Below are 20,863 nucleotides of genomic sequence, written 5' to 3' on the forward strand. Positions count from 1 at the left end.
CTATAGTGTGTCCTCTTGCTGTAACAAACTCGAGATGTTGGATCTGGTCAGTAATTTTTTAGCAGTGAAACCGTTTAACTTCCACTTAATGATTATACAACTGGCCAGGCGCAGTGGCTCACACCTGTAATCCCAGCACTTTGGGATGCTGAGGCAGGTGGATCATGAGGTCAAGAGATGGAGGCCATCCTGGCCAACATGGTGAAACCACGTCTCTACTAAAAATACAAAAATTAGCTGGGTGTGGTGGCACACACCTATAGTCCCAGCTACTCGGGAGGTTGAGGCAGGAGAATCGCTTGAATCTGGGAGGCGGAGGTTGCAGTAAGCCAAGATCACGCCACTGCACAACAGCCTGGTGACAGAGCAAGATTCGGTCTCAAAAAAAAAAAAAAAAAAAGGCAATTATATGACTGCACTTGTGTATGTGTGTTTGATTCAATATTTCAAATGGTTTACATTACCTAAAATATATGCCCCCAAAGGCCTTAAACCTATACTCCCATTATGTTGTTCAGCACATTGAACAGGGTCTCTTCCATGCACTGTCTGTGTTATGCAAGAAACTACAAGATGCTTGTACTTCCCTCAAGATTTTTGGCATTATGAGTTGACTTTTCTTACGGGCACCATTCCAGTTATCCAGCAAATTTTAAGAACTTGGCACTTACATTTCTAATATATTGCTCAGAATACTGAATGAAGGACAAGAGGTCAAGGGGTTTAGAAGCTGTGGTGTTGAAATACCATTTATAAGGTACCGAAACTACCAAAAGTCATGGCAGGGATAGTGTAAAGGGAGTGGCCGTGATGCAGGCACTGCATCTTCAGAGAATTAGGAGAGACTCAGGAGTCTCTACGTGGCTGCAGCAAGCAGGGCTGGTCTAGTCTAATGACATCAGAGTCAAAGCCAGAGACTAGAGAGTAGGGACACATAATGGTCTTAAGACAGCAAAGAGAATCTCACATCCAGACCCAGGGACAGGGAGGTGAGTGTAGGAAGCATGGTTCACCAAAGGAAAACCAGGCTGCTGTTACTAGAGTATTGTGGTATGGATGCTAGCTGCTGGGTGAGTGAGTGCCAAAGTGGTCCGAAGTGCCAAAGTGGTCTGAAGATTGCTTTTTTTTTTTTTTTTTTTTTGAGACGGAGTCTTTCTCTCTGTTGCCCAGGCTGGAGTGCAGTGGCACCATCTTAGCTCACTGCAACCTCTGCCTCCCAGGTTCAAACAATTCTCCTGCCTCAGCTGGGATTACAGGCATGCGCCACCACAGCCAGCTAATTTTTGTATTTTTAGTAGAGACAGTGTTTCACCATGTTGACCAGGCTGGTCTCGAACTCCCGACCTCAAGTAATCTGCCCACCTTGGCCCCCCAAAGTGTTGGGATTACAGGTGTAAGCCACTGTACCCAGCTGATGGGATAGAAGATTTCTGAGGGAGGTGAACTGGGGGGTCTACATGGTAGACTAGAGGCAGGAGGGGGAAATAAATTACAGGTATAGCTGTAGACAGAGCTGAAAGGGGTAGGGGACAGGGGTAAGAGGACAAAGAGAAGCAAGGTATGGGTTTAGACATAGGGTCATTGAGGACTACGTCTTCACACATTTCATTTGTGTGGGGCCTGGCGCGCTCCTATGGGACCTTCAATTGGAAGCCTCAAGTCCTGTCACTGATACGTTGAACATGTTTGACACATAGATTGTGACCACAATGCCACTTTACCTTGGTTACAGCTCTTTCACACTTGAATCAGTGGGGGTAATCTTCCCTAGCCCTTAGATGAACACTGCAGCAGGCCTTTAACATTCTCTCTTTTTCTTAGGTATTAAACAGTAGGGGCTCCTACTTGTAGCACAGAGTCTTAGCTGACACAGGAGACACAGTGGGCATTGGAGAATGGGTTCCAGGTAAGTGTCTTCTTGTTGAAGTTGCACAACAGCCTTGGAACTAGTTATGTAATATGGGGTCCGGGTTGTTTTTTGTTTGTTTGTTTGTCGCTCATATTTTCCTACATGTAGTCTGATCACTTGAATAATTAGGACATTAAATTGCAATATCATTTGGACGCACAAGTACAAAATTAACATTGTAGAGCTGACATCTCAGTTCAGCTAAATTTTGGCATTTGCAGATTTTTAAAAGCATAACTGCAACTTCTTTGACACTTCTATCTTCAAGAGGTTGGGCTTGAACCTCTATGGCTCCTCCCCATGAGGGTGGGGTTGTGACTGCTTCCATCAAGAGAGTAGGGTGGAGTTATGTGACCTCCGAGGCTAGGACATAAAAGGCCACGAAGCTTCCTCCTTGTTTACTGGAATGCTTGCTCTTGGAGCCCTGAGCTGCCATGCAAGACTTCCAGCTACTCCAAGGCCACCATGGAGAAGCCTAGTTTAGGTGCTCCAGTTAGTCTGCAGCCCTAGTGCCCAAGTCATCCCAGTGCAGATGGCAGCTATGTGAGTGAATGAGCCTTGAGATCGGGGTTAGCCAACTTTTTATCTAAAGGGCCAGATTGCATGGCTTTGTGGGCCACATAATCTCTGTCACAATTACCAACATGAATGACTGTGTTTCGATAACGATTATTTGCAAAAAGAAGCCATAGGCCCGCAGGTTATAATTTACTTTACATGATTCTAATCCCCAACCATTTGAGCCTAAGGTCCCAGGCAGATATGGAGGAGCAAGGACAACCTATTTCCCCTGTGCTCTGTCCAAACCTCCGATCCACAGAATTCAGGAATCTAATAAAATGGCTGACATTTTACTCCCACTACGTTTGGGGTGGTAAATCAAACACCGGTGGATAGCTGGAGAGTATTGTACACGGCAGGCCTCAACAAGAAAGTGAGATTTGAGCTGACTTGGAGGAGAGCCAACTGGGAAGCTGTGTGTCTAGGGGAAGAGCATTTCAGGCAGAGAGAACAGCCAGTGCAAACCTTTGGGTGGAGGAGTGCTTGGTATATGTGAGCAATAGCAAGGAAATTGCAGGAGAACAGCTCTGCCGAGGTGTCCTTGGCAATCTTGCACATCTCTCGAGGCCATGTAGGCAAGGTATGACCACGGTCTGACCCAAGTCTTGTTGGACTGCCCTGTGATTTCCCCTAAAGCAGGGATAGGTAAGCCTGGTGAGGAGCCACTGGTAGGCAGTTTCCTATCCCTACCCCATGGGAGACTGCTGCAAGGCCATTTCTCTTCCTTCTCCAACGTTTCAGTTGACTGCAGGACTTTCCATATCCCTCCCTCCACCGCCCAGCCCGCTTCCCTCCAAGCATACAGCGGCAGGCTCCTGTGAAGTCTATAAAACTGCTTGGTGTAATTTAGACTTGGCTACTCAGCGGCAGGGCTCATGTTGTCTTATTTATTTATTTATTTATTTTTGTTAAATTATGTAGACCCATAGGATAACACTGACCCTTCCAGTTTGGTGTTATCTTGTAGGCCTAAGGATGCATGGAGCTGACACCACACTCATTTTGCTTTTGCTGTCGGTGTAAGTAATAACCTGTCTAAACCCATCTGGGCTGCCTGTCTCCTTCCCGTAGCCAAATCTACGGGAAGTGTCCAGCCAGTGTAGGGGTCAAGGGACCGCTTGACGAGACCAACGTAAATTGAAGAGGCGTAAGGAGATGAGGCCAAAGAGGAAAGGGGACCAGGTCACGTAGAACCTCGTAGACCACTGCAGAACCTTGGCTTATGCAGAGACAGCAGGAACCACTGATAGGTTTAGGGAGATTTGAGGAGCGGGCTCATGTTATGTTGTTAAAGGGACCACATTAAAATACATTCATTCTAAAAGTGTTACCTTTAAGAAACTACGTATATAAATTAAGTTACTGTTGCCATTATTAGCGTAAGTAGTTACATTTCTCTTACGATTCACTCTCTGCTACTGCCTCTTGGACCCTGCACACCTTGTGGAGGTCCATGAGAGTAACGTGCTGTGGTTCCCCCTCTCCCCACTCCTGCTCTGCACTTTGTCATTCACGTTCATCTCCCTCCTTGAGTGTCACCTCTCTCTGGCTCGTCACGGAGCCACGGCAAAGCGTCCTTTCCCAGGAACCCCTCCCCCTGGGGAGGTGAGCTCCTCGACGCCAGGGCCGTGTCGCGCACCTCGGGCCGGGTACCCAGGAGGCGCTCGGCGGCGAGCGGAATGGATGTGGAGGAGCGCTCGGCAGGGGGCGGAATGGATGTGGAGGAGCGCTCGGCAGGGGGCGGAATGGATGTGGAGGAGCGCTCGGCAGGGGGCGGAATGGATGTGGAGGAGCGCTCGGCAGGGGGCGCTGCCGCCGTGGCCTCGGCCTCTGGGAGCGGCGCGGCCAGGGTTTTCCGTGTCAGCCAAGCCTGGAATGCGGGGGTGCCTCTGGACCCTCCTCTTGGGTCTGGGGGCTGCCTCGGGCATCCTCTACTCCTCTCCCACCTTCTGTCCTTCCCTATCTCCCACCCACACGTGTGGGGCTCCGGACCCGCGCAGCGGCCAGAGCCTTCTGCTGTGGACCTCCAGTCCACCCCTCCCCTTCACTTCTCTTTCCAGCTCCCTCCGGGTCTCTCAGCCCCCTCCCCTTCCTCTCCGCCCCCTTCCCCGCCGTCCGCCCAGCGGTGGCCTTCGGCCCGCCCCTTCTCTCCAACCCCCTCCCTTTCCCCTTTACGCCTCCCCCTCGTCCTCCCGCCCCCTCCCACCCCAACCTGCTGGGCCCGCCGGGACTCGCCCCCCTGCCCGCTCCTCTCCTCCAGCCCCGGTCGGCCTCGGCTCGGCCCCCGGCCCGCCCCTTCCAGCCCTCGGCACCTCCCGCCGGCCGCTTGGCTCCGCCACTCGGCACTCACTGCCCGGGCCGCCTGGACAGGGAGCTTCGCTGGCGCGCTTGGCCGGCGACAGGACAGGTTCGGGACGTCCATCTGTCCATCCGTCCGGAGAGAAATTACAGATCCGCAGCCCCGGGATGGGGCCGGCCCCGCTGCCGCTGCTGCTGGGCCTCTTCCTCCCCGCGCTCTGGCGTAGAGGTGAGTGCGCCCGGCTGGGGGCCAGGCGATGGGGTGGGGGCTCCCGGGAGGAAGCAGGGGCCTCTGGGGAGGGAGCGCGTCCACAGGGGCGCGCCTGGCTGCTGGACAAGTTTGCAAACACCCTCCACCCACTGCGCTGCCAGAGAAGGGGGCGTAGGCGAACCTACCGTCCACTGACCGCGGCGCCTCAAGCGTCCCGAGGGTACCCAGCCTGGCTTGTGGGTGCGCATCGTGGTGAAGCCGGGTCGGGGTCGGCGTTGCAGGCTCCCCTCTTCACCGCAGAGGAGGAAATCGAGCTCGGCCGGGCGCGCTGCAAGTCCTGAAGTTCCTACGAGTGTGGAACGTAGGTAGCAGGTCTGGTCTGGAATGCGACGAGAACTTTCCACTAGAGTTGCATGGTGGGGCCCCGCTCTGGCCGGAGTTCCGGGGGCCACAGATCCGGTCTCCCGAGGGACCGGCGCGGGGCGAACGAACGGGCTGCGGGAGTCGGAGTCGCAGTCCGGGAGCCGCGATAGACTGAGGCCGAGCGACCGGCCAGGGGGGGACGGCAGTCCTGGCTGCTCCCAATGGGCCCTTACGGGCATTATTAGTATCCCTTTTTAGGGGCACCCAGAGAGTGTGGGAAAAGGGGAGCGTTCTTTTCACTCCTGTTATGGCAGAACCGAACTTACAGTGCTCGGCAGCGTTTACGTTTATCTGGATTCAGCGAAGTGTTGTTACAGGCTTTTTTTTTTTTAATTTGAGACCGAGCCTCGCTGTGTCGCCAGGCTGGAGTGCAGCGGCGCGATCTCGGCTTACTGCAGTCTCCGCCTCCCGGGTTCAAGCGATTCTCCTGCCTCAGCCTCCCGAGTAGCTGAGACTATAGACGCGCGCTACCACGTCCGGCTAATTTTTGTATTTTTAGTAGAGACGGGGTTTCACCATGTTGGCCAGGATGGTCTCGATCTCTTGACCTCGTGATCTGCTCTCCTTGGCCTCCCAAAGTTCTGGGATTACAGTCGTGAGCCACCGCGCCCGGCTTGTTCCAGGCATTTTAATACAAGCTGCTGGACTGATACGTGGAGGCAAGGAAGGTCGGTTTCATTCTGCTTGAACAGCTTATTTGGGGAGTGAGTGATGAACAGATTTCAAGTTTGATCGCTGATGCACTTCTTGAGGAGGCTGGAATAAACTTACCAGGCTTTACCCAAAAGAAAAAGAAAGGGGAAAAATGCTAAATAAACACATTCCAAGTATTTTCTCTTAGCTAAAAGGTTTCTATTTCCATTCAGCATGTAGATTTTCTCTCTTTTGATCGAGAATGCACTTGACTAGCCTTCACCTATTACAGTCAAAGATATTTTTTAGGAATACCTGGAAAGCTCAGTTTATAGTCAAGTAAGTTACTTAAAAGTTTTTCCTTTGAGATTTTCCTTTGAAAGCTCATTTACTCAAATGAAAAATTCTTAAACAGTGCACCCACTTTTTGCACGTTAAATTACATAAGCAATTTATAATTTGGGGCAACATAGCAATTTGAAACAAACTTTAAGAGCCAGGCAAAGAACTAAAGCAGTTCTGTTCTCCACTGCCCCTCCCTCCACCAAACCTTCAAAAATTCCTCAGCATTTCTGCCAGCCCCATTTTTCATAATCTGCTGCAAATCTGTTATTTGTTGCTACTAGTGAGGACTGGCCGTGAATAGTCTTGGAGGTAGTGAATGTGGTGAGAGCTATGGAGAAAGTAATGGGAACAATAGTTTTGTGTTAAATACTTAAAAATTGGAGTGCTTTTGTTTTTCTAAAATTTTAAAAGGCTGTAATAACAAATTTTTGTAGCCGACAATCAACTTTAATCAGACAATCATAAAAAGGCCTTTTAAAATCCACCGAGCTGGAAGAATGAGAAGTTTCACCAATTGTTCTTGCACTTTTTGCTTTTGGTTTTGAACTTTACCTATGAGATGTCTGACAGTTTTACATCTCACCTTGTGAAAAGCTTAAAGAATGGGATTTTCACTGGCAGAATTACAGCACAAAGGAGTGCTGTATGAAGAAATTAAACATGGAAATTAGATTCTTCATCTAATTTTAAGATTTTCCTATTACACATTGTGGGTCTGAGTGCTTTGCTGACCACACAGGGGAGACAGAGAGAGAGAGAGACAATGAGAATATGTGTGTAGATTCTACACTGTTAGCAGTATAGAAGAATGGGTAAATAAAATTTAAGCATCACTTTAACCCAGGAATTCCCCTCTGCCCCCCAACACACATACACACTACACGTCTCACAAAGACATGCACACATAGAACTGGAACTGCCAAACCAGGAGCATTTCGAGGCTTTCCAGTCTTTCCTTTCTGCTCAGTCTCTGATGGGGGTGCCATTGAGCAGCAAAATGAGGCAAGCGGTGGCTCTCTGAAGGGCCAGGGAGAGGATGGAGCAAGATAAATATAAATGTGGATAAAAATGAATGCATTATGAGGACTTAGCTCATGACGAGGCTGTGTGTGCAGCTAAACTCAACCCTTACAGTAAATTAGGCTTTTAAGATTCTTTAATGTTAATATTTCTTTTCCAAACTGATATTGTAACATGTATTCCAGTATATTGTAAACATCTTCCCAGAGGGAACTTTTAAGTTGTTCTGTTGCTTGTGGGCTTTATTCCAAAGGCTTCAAATGCTTTTTGAAAGTACATCATGCATATTTTAAAAATGAATACTTTTAGAAAATTATTCTGACCCATTAAAGTGCTGAGTGGAATTCTTTTCTTTTCTTTCTTTTTTCTTTTTTTTGGCAGGGTCTCATTCTGCCACCCAGGCTAGAGTGCAGTGGCACCATCACAGCTCACTGCAACCTCAACCTTCCGGGCTCAAGTGATCCTCCCACCTCAGCCTCCCAAGTAGCTATGACCACAGGCATATACCACCATGCCTGGCTAATTTTTTATTTTTTGTAGAGACAGGGTCTCACTATGTTGCCCAGGCTGGTCTTGAACTCCTGGGCTCAAGCAATCTTCCCACCTTAGCCTCTCAGAGTGTGGGGATTATAGGCATGAGCCACCATGCACAGCTGAATACAATTTTTAAAAAATTAACAATAATTATGTTTTTTTGTTTTTGAGATAGAGTTTCGCTCTTGCTGTCCAGGCTAGAGTGCAATGGCACAATCTCGGCTCACCGCAACTTCCCGCCTCCCGGGTTCAAGCAGTTCTCCTGCCTCAGCCTCCTGAGTAGCTGGGATTACAGGCATGCACCACCATGCCTAGCTAATTTTGTATTTTTGGTAGAGACAGGGTTTCTCCGTGTTGGTTAGGTTGGTCTCGAACTCCCAACCTCAGGTGATCTGCCTGCCTTGGCCTCCCAAAGTGCTGGGATTACAGGCATGAGCCACCACACCCAGCCAATAATTATATTTTTAAATCTTAATTTTTGAAATAATTTCCAGATAATTGTAGAAGGGCCAGTGAGTTACTAGTCAGCATTGGTCAAGAAGAGGTTCAATCTTTTTATGCCTGTGAATTGGGAACATGCTGCTGGGTAGAAAAACTGAGCTTGGACCTTGAACACACATGTGAAACAGTCGCTTTCCATATAATAGCCAGAATGAGCCAAACATGAGCCCGGTCCTCATGTTTACTCTTCGTTTAGGTCAAGGAAGCTGATCCGCTGAGTAATGGCTCAGTCATGATTTTTAACACCTCTGCCTCACCACATCTGTACCAAATCAAGCAGCTGCAAGCCCTGGCTAATTACAGCATTGGTGTTTCCTGCATGAATGAAATAGGCTGGTCTGCAGTGAGCCCTTGGATTCTAGCCAGCACTACTGAAGGAGGTAATTCCTGGGGTTCAGAATGTATATTGCCCCCAATGACATGTGATTCAACAAACCCTTCCCAGTGGCCTGACTGAGAGTTGAAACTTTGCTTTGTTTGGACTTTGTCTCTGGAGGAGAAAATTATTGAGGCGACTGATGAAAATGGGAAAGATATTTCCTCCATACTTTAAAAGCATTTAGTGACAAAACTTAGCCGTGTTATGTATAGGTAATCTTTTCTTTTACATAGGAGATAATAGCAGCACACTTGAAAACATGCTCTCTCACAACACAACAATCAATACATGTTACCAACACAGTGGTCAATACAGAAGCCTTCGGCCACTCCAATATATGTGGGGATTTCTCTCCACCAGCAAGCAGTCGGCTCTGCAGCGGAGACCAGCTGAGTGTCCTCCATTCAAGTCTGACACTACATGGAGATAGCTTCAGATCCCACAGGTTGAGGACTCAATCCCCAGGCCTCCCCTCCCTCCCAACCCCGTCCCCAGCCTTTAGATGCCAATCACAAGTCTGGGCCTCTGGAACTTCTGACTGACCAAGTGTTTCCCATGACCTCAGCTTTGTGTCCAATTAATTTGCTAGAACGGTTCACAGACCTCAGGGAAATACTTATATTTACCAGTTTATCATAAAGGATATTACAAAGGATACAAATGAAGAGATGCGGAGGATGAGATATAGAGGGAAAGGGTGTGGAGCTTCCATGCCCTCCCTGGGCACACCACCCTCCAGGAACCTGCACATGTTCAGCTATCTGGAAGCTCTCTGAACCCTGTTCTCTTGTTTTTTTGTGGAAGCTTCATGATGTCAGCATTCCTTCCTCCAGGTTATGGGTCAGGACCCCCTTTGTAATAAGGGTCTTATGACCCACAGTCAGAAAGATGGGGAAGATTAGAGTCCTGCATTGAGGCAGGTGAAAGGAGGGCGGGAAGAGGTCAGAGAGATTGTTTTCTGAGGCCTGCCCCTGAGGCGTAAAGCACCCAACATCATAGCAAAAGATTGTAACCAGGACTATGGGAGTTGTAAGCCAGAAATCATGACAAAAACCTGTGTGTGTGTGTGTGTGTGTGTATGTGTGTAGGTTATTATATATATGTACATATACACACATATATACACATAAAATAACCCACAAGTCCATTAAAATGTAATCGAATCATTCAAATGGATAGGTTTAATTGCATCGTATTTTCTATTTGTTCTATCTGTAATTTGTTCTCCTTTTCTTCTTTTTCTTCATTTAAAAATATTATTTTTATATTTTTAATATTAATATTTTTATGATTCTATGTTTAATATTTTTATGATTCTTATTTTTTATTCTTTGTTTGGCTTATTAGCCATAGCTCTTTTTCTGTTCTTTTAGTGGTTGCTTTAGGATTCACAGTATACATATTTAACTTATCACAGTGTACCTTCAAGTGATTTATACCATTTCACATATATTCCATTTTCTCCTTCAGGTATTTTTGGCTACTGTTGTCAAATATTTTACTTTAATGTATCTTAAAATACCATTGCTACACTGTTGTTATTTTTGTTCAGTCCGTAATCTTTTACAAAGAGATTTATATAACCAGGAAAAACACATGTTTATGCGTTATAGTTCCCATTTCTAGTGGTCTTCATTTTTTGGTCTTTATATTTTATCTGGCATCATTCTCCTTCTTCCTGAAGAACTTTTTAAAAAATCATTTCTTCTAGTGTGGATCTGCTGCTATAGTATTCAGCTCCTGTAGTCTGGGGAAAATATTTATTTTACTTTTGAAGTGTTCTTATTTTTATTTTTAGCCTTCATTTTTGAAAGGTGTTTTTATGAGGTATAGAACTGTAGGTTCACAGTTTTAGCTGTTGTTTTTTTGTTTGTTTTTACTTTCAGTACATTAAAAGAAGTTGCTCCCCTACCTTCTCGCTTGCATTGTTTCCCACATGAAATCTGTGATCATCCTAACTTTGTTCCTCTGTATGTAATGTGTCTTTTGTTCCTATTTTCACCCTTATCACTGATTTTGAGCAATTGAATTGTGACAGGCTTTGGTGTAATTTTATTTATATGCCTTGTGTTTGGAGTTTATTGAACTTCTGGGTTCTCTGTATTTGTTGTTTACATCAAATTTGGAAAAAGTTTGGCCATTATTTCTTCACATTTTTTTTTCTGTTTCCACCTATCCTCTTTTTTAAGGACTCCAGTTACATATATATTAGACCATTTGAAGTTGTCCCATAACTCACTGATGATCTGTTATTATTTTCCCCTTCTTTTATCTCTGCATTTTATTTTGGATAGTTTCTGTTGCTATGTCTTCAATTTCACTCATCTTTTTTGGTGCAGTATCTCATCTGACATTAGTCCTATCCAGTTTATATTTCATCTCATACACCGTAATTTTTATCTCTTTTTTGCATTTTTATGTCTCTAACTTTTGGACCATCCAGAATGCAGTTATAATTACTTTCCTTTTTTCTTTCTTTCTTATTTTCCTTTTATGAGACAGAGTCTCATTCTGTCACACAGGCTGGAGTGCAGCACCAATCATAGCTCACTGCAGTCTTGAACTCCTGGCTTAAGCATTTCTCCCACCTTCGCCTTCACCTTCCGTGTAGCTGGTACTACAGGTGCATGCCACCACACCCAGCTAATTTTTGTTTTTGTTTTTTTATGTTTTGTTTTTTGGTTGTTTTTTGGTTTTTTTTTTTGAGACGGAGTTTCACTCTCGTTGCCCAGGCTGGAGTGCAATGGTGTAATCTCGGCTCACCGCAACATCTGCCTCCTGGGTTCAAGCAATTCTCCTGCCTCAGCCTCCTGAGTAGCTGGGATTACAGGCATGCACCACCACGCCCAGCTAATTTTGTATTTTTAGTAGAGATGGGGTTTCTCCATGTTAGGCTGGTCTTGAACTCCTGACCTCAGGTGATCTGCCTGCCTTGGCCTCCCAAAGTGCTGGGATTGCAGCCATGAACCACTGCGCCTGGCCACCACACACTTTTAAACAACTAGATCTCCTGAGAACTCTGCTACAAGAACAGCAGCAAAGGGAGAAATCCACCCTCAAAATCCAATCACCTCCCACCAGGCCCTGCCTCCAACTTTGGGGATTAAATTTGACATGACATTTGGGCAGGGACACAGACCCAAACCATTTCAGCTTAGATATAGGTTGGTGGGAGAGGTTTCCCAAAACTTACTCCTAATGGACTTTAGATTCTTACTGTGACATGACTTTGCTGTATCGAGTATATTCAGCTTTGCTGTAGAGAACAATGAATAGATGAAAAGGGTGAAACTGAGAAGCATATTAAGCACAGAGGGTAGGCGAGCTGCCAGCTCGTGAGGTGCAGGTGCATCTCAAAGGGTGTGTTAGGGTAAGGAAATGACTGAGAAGTGGCTTGTGAAGTAAGGGCAGATTCATCAATGTGTTCAATGGTGAGTTAATTATGGGTGTGATGTATTGAAGACAGAAGTCTTACATGGAATATATGATGGCGCAAATAGTGTTACTGATCATGCCCTCACTGGACTGACAGCTCTGTTACCCCTGCATCAGCCCAGAGCATGCCAATCAAACTGTGGCTGTCCAGCAGGCTAACTGGCGACTTGCAGCTATAGCCAGTGCAGTACGTCTCTCAGAAGAACAAGTTGCTGTGTTTCTCCAATAGGACACATCTGTGCTGTTGGCTTTAGGTGCCCTTTGTCTGTGAGGCCCTGATCCAACTCCAAATCTGGTCTTCGTCACCACCCCATCAGCAGGGAAAACCGATGTGGGAGAGGAAGACAGGACATGTGAATATGGTGCTAACCAGGCCTCATGCTCTGGGCTTCCCCCCAAATGCTGCCCTGCTATTAACCTGCCCCGTCTCTCACCCCTCACTTCCCTATGTGTGTTTTAAACACATTTAATAAACCATGGGCTCATCACAAGGTCATCAGATGATGTCATACCCTGGAGACAACTTTCATTTCCCTAAACTTGCACTTCCCTAGTAGTCCTAGTGAAGCTCTTCAGTTTCAGAGTTTACATTTCCTTATATGACCACAAGCTTGAACTTCCACTGAGGAGGCAGAAAATTATGGTTCAACGCCACCAAGACACGACACCTTAAAAACAGCTTATCTTACTTAGTTTTAAGTACAGTATGCACAGAAATCCCCAAATGAGGTTAAGAGAGGTGTGTGGCACACTTGCACAGATTTCTCATTTGAATCCACATATGCTTAAAATCTCTTTTTACTTGGTGTAGAGCTTGGTTCTATAAGTGCCCTTCAGCTCTCTAAACACCAGATTTTAGCTCCTTGTGGAATGCCCGAGGAAGAGACAAGGAATGAAAAGAAGAGCATGGCTGTTCTTACTGAAGTGGCGGTCGATTTCTAAAAGCCCTTGCAGAGGATTTCTGTTGTTGCCACCTCTAATTAGTACTGCTGGGATTAAACTTAATAGGTTCTGAAGATAAAGTTAGCACGAAGGAAAAACAAACACACTGACAAAGCACATTCAGAATCAGCCGTGGGACAGCCGTCACGCCTGCTTGTTGCTAAGCTAGCTTCAGGCACCTCGCTTTGGAAATTAGCAGGGTAATGAATGTAAAATAAATGAGAAGCCTCTGTGAGGCTCCTTTTCTGATCTGCACTGAGAGCTGGTGGATGCATGGCCCCAGAGTTGTCTCAAATGCTCAGTGATTGCGGAGGCCTGCGGACCTTCAGTGCTCAAAGTGTTTGCACGCGTCTGGGTGTGCCCAGACAAAGCTGCTGGTCTAGGGAAGCGTAAGTCATCAGCTTGACTACCAAAGACCTTGCAAGCTTCCTCATGGTGGCACAAAACTAGCCAATATGACACAATTCCCAAATAACACTTGCCAGTGATTTGAAAAACGCAAAAATATGGTATAGGCAGGGTGGTCAGCTCAGGGGCTGAGGAAGGTTTAGGCTGTGAAGGGGAATTTTGAGATGGAGCCTTCAGCCTATGAAGGCTATGTATACATGAAGAATATTCATCTTGTTGCTTTTTGCTTGAAACAGTACACAAATGGCCTGCTTTTCTCTTTACTTGTTCTTGAAATTGATCAGAAGTAGCTTTCTTGGCTTGTTTCATAAGATCTTAGGACTTGAGCATCTACTATTAGCAGTGATTAAAATTTCCCCATGTTGTAATAAGGGTGACTGTGAATCTGTGTGGCACTTGAGATCTTATAAAGTGCATTTACCTTGGAAAATTCGCCTTTGCACTATCTAGAGCCGAGCAGTGTCCTGAGTAGTGTCCTGTCTGTAACACCCTTCCCCACCTCCTACTCCCCAGATGTTCACCTGCATGTCACTATCTCTGGTAACAGCTGGCTTCCGTGTGTCCAGGCACTCCTGCGTCTTGGCCACATATTTTCAAAGGTCTGGCTCTTGGCATCTGTGCTGAGCTTGGACCCCTCCCTCTTCATATTATGCACTCCACCCACCCACCCTTCCACACTGTCTCAAGGCATCCCCTGGGGGCCTTCCTTGCCCTTCCTCATCAGGCCGGGCACTGCCATCTGAAACAGTCTCATATGCAGTGTGTCCCCCTCCCAGAGCTTGTGCACGGTGTGACTGTTTATCTGTGTGACTGCATGTGTGTGATCAGTAGCTCATGAACTAGTGACACATGAGGACTTCAGAGCCGGGTTCTTGCAGCTGGTGTGTGCTGGCTGAACTTCTGACTTTACCTGGTCACAGCGCAAGTGAACACGTGTTCACTTACACACCTTGGCCTCACTCATTTCAGGGCCAGGGCAGTGCCTGCCCCATGGAGTTGCTGTGTTGATGACGAGGCACATGAAGCACTCAGCAGAGTGCCTGGTGCCCCCACAGCACTCGGGGCCCGTGTGTGGGTCTCACCTGTGTGCTGAGACGTCCTGTGTCTCTTCACCACTGTGTCTCCAGCAGGTATCACAGCACCTAGCGCAGGGCAAGCTCCTTATACATTTGTGAAATAAATGGATGAATAAGTGAGTTCAAGGGGAAATATATATATTGGTCCAAAAAGGCAAACATATTTATATTTCTAAAATTTAGAGAACTACTTTATGGAATTGAAGTAAAGATGTTTCCTGTTTCCACGCCAAAACATGGAAAGTTGATGTACTTGGGACACAATACCATGTGTGCGGTGTGCTCATCTTTTATTCCGAAGACAAATAAGGGGTCTTACTGTGGAATTAGGGGGCCACACGGGGCTGCAGCTTCTGGGCATCATTGCTCTTTGCTGCTTAATTCCAGCTTACAGGATGTTTCACACAAACACCAAAAACATTTTTAAGATGGACCATATCATATTTATCATTGTCTCTACAGTGTTTGGCTTCAATGCATCAAACTTCAAAATATGTGTTTGCTTGAATTCCAATTTCTTGATGGATACACGGCTTGGAAACCAAGCCTCCTTTGGCTGATAAAATAAGAACAGAATCTGACACTTAACAAATTATTTAAGCTTTGCCAAGTGGGAAAAAAAAGTGTATTCTCCTACTGCTGAGCATCTTGGCTAACTTAATCACTGTTCCCGTCACTGAATCTCCCTTTTTTGTCATGGGACTTCCTGATCGTTAAATCTATTTCATAGTAAACATAAGTGAATTTTGGTTTATTGTTATTCTTGTTTACATTGAGAATTAATTTTGAGTGGAAATTATATACTTCATGTTATGTAGATGAAGTTACGGTAGATGTTATATTCCAATAATTTTATGGCTTGAAAGAAATTCAATTTTGTTATGTGGAATGATTTCCTAAGAATGAAAAAAGAAAATGACAGCTTCAATGATCAAAGAAAGAATCATGCAGAGAATCGTTTATGTAGACCTCTCAAATTAAAAAAAAATCCAAGTATTACTGTTTCTTAATTATGTGGTCTCAAGATGAGTGTTGGAATAATTATGTTATTAGAAACTCAGCCTTTGTGAGAAATTCGTATTTTCATTATTTTATTTAAAAAGCTTTTCAATATTTCTTACTGCAAAGAAATGACAATTAGCCCTAGGAGACCAGCCCACCAAAGGCGCATTAATGTCAATCTCAAAACAGATAAAAATAGGACCAAGAATGAAGTCAACTGGCAGTACCACTCCCTCATTTAGCAAGTCGGCTTGTTGTTCTGGGTGAGCCAAGCAGGCAAACCCCCTGCTTTCAGGACTTTCACAGTCTTGAGGGGGAAAAAGTAAATCAAGCAAATAATCATCCAAATACTCCTTTTTTTTTTTTTTTGAGATGGAGTCTTGCTCTGTCACCCAGGCTAGAGTGCAGTGACGCAATCTCAGCTCACTGCAACCTCTGCCTCCTGGGTTCCAGTGATTCCCCTGCCTCAGCCTCCTGAGTAGTTGGGATTACAGGTGCCTACCACCACGCCAGGCTAATTTTTCTATTTTTTGTAGAGATGGGGTTTCACCATCTTGGCCAGGCTGGTATCGAACTCCTGACCTTGTGAACCACCTGCCTCGGCCTCCCAAAGTGCTGGGATTACAGGCGCAAGCCACTGTGCCCGGCCCCAGATACTCTTATAACTACCTTTTGCAGTAAGTATTCAAAGTGACAACTAGCGGGTGTCTTGAAGGCATATCAGGGGAGCTTCATTCGGCTGGGGGAGTGGAGACAGCCTTTTGGGGAAAATGACCTTTAAGAGACTCAATGGTCCACAGGAGCCCAGCAGGAGGAGAGGGAATGAAGAGTTTTGCAGGGAGCTAGATGTGCAAGGGCCCTGTGGTGGGCAGGCTTGGTGGGCTGGGGCAGAGGAAGGCAGGCAGGTGTGGTTTGAGGTAGGCCACGGTGGCACGCTGGCTGTGTGACAAGGTCTGCAGCATGCCTGTTTGTATCTGTGTATCACTAGGACCTCCCACTAACTCTAGATCCCTCTCCGTCATTCATGCTCAAAATTGGTCAGTTTCTTCTCTCTTGCTGGTGGTTAGTGACCCCCTATGGAAGTAGGGCCACTCACTCCTGAATGTGAGGTCAAACGTCCTCTTCCCCTAAAACCAGATTATTTCCCTTTGGTTAGGGCAGTGGTATTCAACAAAGGGGCAGTTTTGCACCCCAGGGCACATTTGACAATGTCCGGGCACATTATTGGCTGTCAGAACTTGGGAAGGGGATGCTAGTGGCATCTAGCGGGTATGTTGCTAAACATTGTGCAATGAACAGGACAGCTCCCACAACCAGCAATCACCTGGCCCAAAATGTCAAAGGTATGAGGTTGAGAAACCATTTTAGAATGCATTTTTCAAACTGTAAGATGCGACCTGTTAGTGGATTATGAAATCTCTCTCTATTAATGAAATAGAGACCATACAAGGTCGGAGTGCATTACATATTGTATGTATGTTTGCATTATATGAATGTCCACCACACATGCATGTATATTTCTGTATATTGAGTGGCATTGTAAAAGGTATTCTTTATTGCAGGTTGCAGTTTAAAAAGTTGGAAAGTCACTGGAATAGAGAACCTACCAACATATTTCATCCCTTCTATCCTTCCAACTCCACCACGAATCTGCCCTATCTTGGCAGAGCTGTATCCAGAGCCCAGGCATGGCTTCAACTACAGCCTCTGCCAGCCATCCCATTGCAGTGTAAGCTAGAAGTCAAGGCTGTTCACTCTCTGGCGAGACCACCGTTCCCCATGGCTCAGCCTTCACTCTACTTCCAGCCAACTTTTCCTTCTTCCAACTCTTCATAAACTTTGTCTTGACTGTTCCCTGTCTGATACGCCACTCGCCACTTTAACTGGTCAATTCTTACTTAACCTTTGAAGACAAACCCTCAGCCTCCCCTCCTCTGTAGATCCTCATGGACTTCAGCCCTTGTAGAGTTCACGGTCTCCGTCTCTGTTGTCTGCACAGCATTTTGCGCATCCCTCTGATATAACAGTCATTATCTGGGGTTCACGGCTGGTCAGCTGTGGGCTCACTGCGGGCAGTAACTAGATCTGACTTCTCTTGCCATCTTTGGAAACTAAAAGAGTGACTTATACACATATGAGGTGCTCAAAAGTCATTTGACTAATACAGTCATGAATAGAGATTGTTACTTAGAGTCCTTACATTACTAATTATTTTGTAAACTGAAATATATTTTTGTGAGGAAAAACTCTCTATATATGCTGGATTTTCATTAATGTGCATTTTCTTCCACTTTCAAGTTAATTCTTTTTTTTTCTGATTATTTAACAAATACATGCCTATTAAAGACAACTTTGGGTAGACCAGAAGGATGTAAAGAAATCCTTCCCCATGAAGAATATATATTATATAATGTATAAAACAGGTTATATAAATATATAGGTATATACTATATATGAAATATATATGAAATACATATTATATATGAAGTATATATAAATATAAAAGTATATACATTTTACATATGTGTATTACATATGTGTGTATAAGTGAATACATGTGCGCACATCATCCAGCCCCGGCTTATCAACTGAGCAGTGCCCGTAAAATTTCCGTACGTTGCTCGGGGTCAGGCTAGACTCTGCTGCCCCCGTGTGTTCCAGCGCAGAACTGCATAAAGAAAGAGGAGCGCTCGGCCATGCCGCACAGGTCCGGGAGGTCCGCGTTAATGTCCCCTGTTTTTGAGCCCAAGGAATAAGTATGTAGTCATGATTGCCACCCGCTATAGGCTCTGTTAACAGTGTAAAGAAAGTTGGAAGTTCTCTCCTGAGAAGAAGTAACTTCAATGCGGAAGGACCCGGGCTTCTCATGTTTCTCTTTGTATCCTGACCGCCGGGAACTGCTACAAAGTCCTGCAAGTGAGGCTTAGGCATTTTCAAATAAAATATCAGGCTTGGCGGAGTGGCTCACGCTTGTAATCCCAGTACTTTGGGAGGCTGAGGCCTCCTGGGAAGATCGTTTGAACCCAGGAGTTCGAGACCAGCCTGGGCAATATAATAAGAACCTCTCTTTACAAAAAAATAAAATAAAATTAGCCGGTCGTGGTGGCACACACCTATGGTCCCAGTTACTTGGGAGGCTGAGGATTGGAGGATTGCTTGAACCGGGAAGTTGAGGCTGCCGTGGGCCATGACTGCACTACTGCACTCCAGCCTGGGTAACAGGGCGAGACTCTGTCTCAATGTAAATAAATTAATTAAACAAAATAAAGAATATAAAAATAAAAAGAAACAAAATATCCAAAGCCAAGACGGCACCACTGCACTCCAGCCTGGGTAACAGGGCGAGACTCTGTCTCAATATAAATAAATTAATTAAACAAAATAAAGAATATAAAAGTAAAAAGAAACAAAATATCCAAAGCCTGTCAATCCATGCTGTAAATATCAGGGTCTTCTGAATTCCAGTAGCCCTGGACCATGGAGAACCCAGCGAAATTACTCTTATTGACTGGAGCTAGGGCTGTCTTAGTTGGACAGTTTATATTTCAAGCTTTCTATGAGTTTCACAGGTTCCATGAACTTGGATGGATTTCTGTGGATTTGTTGTGCTTATACACTGAAAGTTTTGTGATGTACATTGCCCATCTTTTCCATCTGATTCGATTGTTCTTCTCTACTCATGAAAGGCCTATTTTTCTTCCAGACCCAGATCTTGTGAAGTGTTTTCACATTTCCCCATGGATGCCTAGCGAGGGACTGGGACTGCCTGATCCGCTTTGGTCAAGAGCACGTGGGTGGCCTGTGTGCAGCCTTATCATCAATAATTGCAGGACTTGGTGGAGTATGGTTGAACAGGTGCTCAGACTGCGTGCGTGTCTAGCGAGGCCATCCTGAAGCTGCATGGGAGTTGTAAAAAAGTTACCAACAAGGTTTTAGTTATTTGAATAGGTTTTTGAATAGATTTGGAATGTGGGAAGCAGTTGCAGAAATAAACGTCTTAATGACTAAATGTAGCTTGTTGTTTTTAGCCAAGTTTCACAGGTCACAACTCTGACCACACTAGTGGGTAGTTTATGTGTCTTCTCATGCGGGGAGAGCCGTTCAACTCACTCCTGAGGCTTAGGCCCAGGTTGGAAGCGGATGGAGTCCCAGCTGGGCTGTTGGGGTCTGGCCTCCTCTCAGCTTCCTCTGGAGGACAGGCACAGCCCTTCGAGGCTACCTTTCTGGACACTGAATCCAGTCGAATCCACTTTCTTACCCATGACCCAAAGCAAGCCACTTCAGCTTCTGACGTCTCCACAACCTCATCTGCGAAATAAGGGACTAGGCTGGATGGTCTTTGAGGCCTCATCCAATTCAGAGATTCTGGATCGTGCGTTGGAGAAGTGAGGGAGCCTGGTGTGAACTGGGAGAAGGCAGAGGGTGGGAGTGGGCTGTTTCTGTCGGCTCTCTGAATGGCAGTAAATGTCGGGGAGGGGACCTTCAGGAGTCATCTCACCTCCTGGAGGTTTTTTTGGGTGTTGACTGTTGAAGGCGTCCTCCAGAGTGGATCTCCATAGGTCTGGAGCCTTGACCTTTGGGGGATGCTTGTAGAAAACTGGTTCTTCAGTAAACTTTCAGTGCTTGCAAATGCAGGTGCTGAGCCAGAGCCCCCCAACACTCAGAGGAGGAGCATGCCCAAAAGTCCTCAGGTGAGACGTCAAGGAGCATCTCCCACCTGGTGCAATCTTCACTCTGCATGGCTGGTGTCGCCCCCTGTGGGAAACACAGGGGACATGGGAAGCCATGCTGTTGTCACAGGGTTTGCTATGCCATCCTCTGTAGTAGGCTCCTGCTAAAAGCCAGTAGGATGCTGACAGCAAGTACTAGCAACAAGTGTTTAATCCATATTCCGAGCCTGCCACCGTCTCCTTTCACTGATATGACTCACATGGCTATAGCATCGCACAGTGAAGAAAGCAGACCCTGGCGATGTGGAAAGGAGTAGAATTGACCGCCGTAATCATTAAATGTCACCGTTTAAATAAGAATTGAATGACCTCTCCCTCTGTGGACTATTCACAGACCCCACACACTTGACCTCACTCTTTATTGTACAGGGGATTGAGAACCATCAACAGATGGGTGCAGGCCATACGGTAAAGGGTAGGATAGCTTTCCAGTGGGCATCAGTGCAAGCGGTTACA

General features: G+C 45.9%; 1 protein-coding gene across 1 annotated transcript; it reads left to right on the forward strand.

The window, feature by feature from the left end:
* Window positions 1–1,895: 1,895 nt before the first annotated feature.
* On the forward strand, window positions 1,896–19,686 carry LOC107973590 (WAS/WASL-interacting protein family member 1-like). Its single transcript, XM_054677584.1, has 6 exons — window positions 1,896–1,906; window positions 3,542–3,602; window positions 4,095–4,997; window positions 8,632–8,815; window positions 17,240–17,406; window positions 19,381–19,686. The coding sequence occupies exons 1-6, from the start codon at window positions 1,896–1,898 to the stop codon at window positions 19,393–19,395; spliced, it is 1,341 nt and encodes a 446-aa protein (XP_054533559.1). The 3' UTR covers window positions 19,396–19,686.
* The last annotated feature ends 1,177 nt before the right edge of the window (window positions 19,687–20,863 follow it).

The sequence above is a fragment of the Pan troglodytes genome, chromosome 12 (assembly GCF_028858775.2).
Source record: "Pan troglodytes isolate AG18354 chromosome 12, NHGRI_mPanTro3-v2.0_pri, whole genome shotgun sequence".
Classification (NCBI taxonomy): Eukaryota; Metazoa; Chordata; class Mammalia; order Primates; family Hominidae; genus Pan; species Pan troglodytes.

Excerpts from the sequence above, each read along its gene's own strand:
- LOC107973590 (XM_054677584.1), top strand. Across the intron at positions 3,603-4,094 it reads GACCGCTTGACGAGACCAAC|GGCCGTGTCGCGCACCTCGG; the intron begins GTAAATTGAAGA and ends CCTCGACGCCAG. Across the intron at positions 8,816-17,239 it reads AGCCAGCACTACTGAAGGAG|GTTGCAGTTTAAAAAGTTGG; the intron begins GTAATTCCTGGG and ends TCTTTATTGCAG.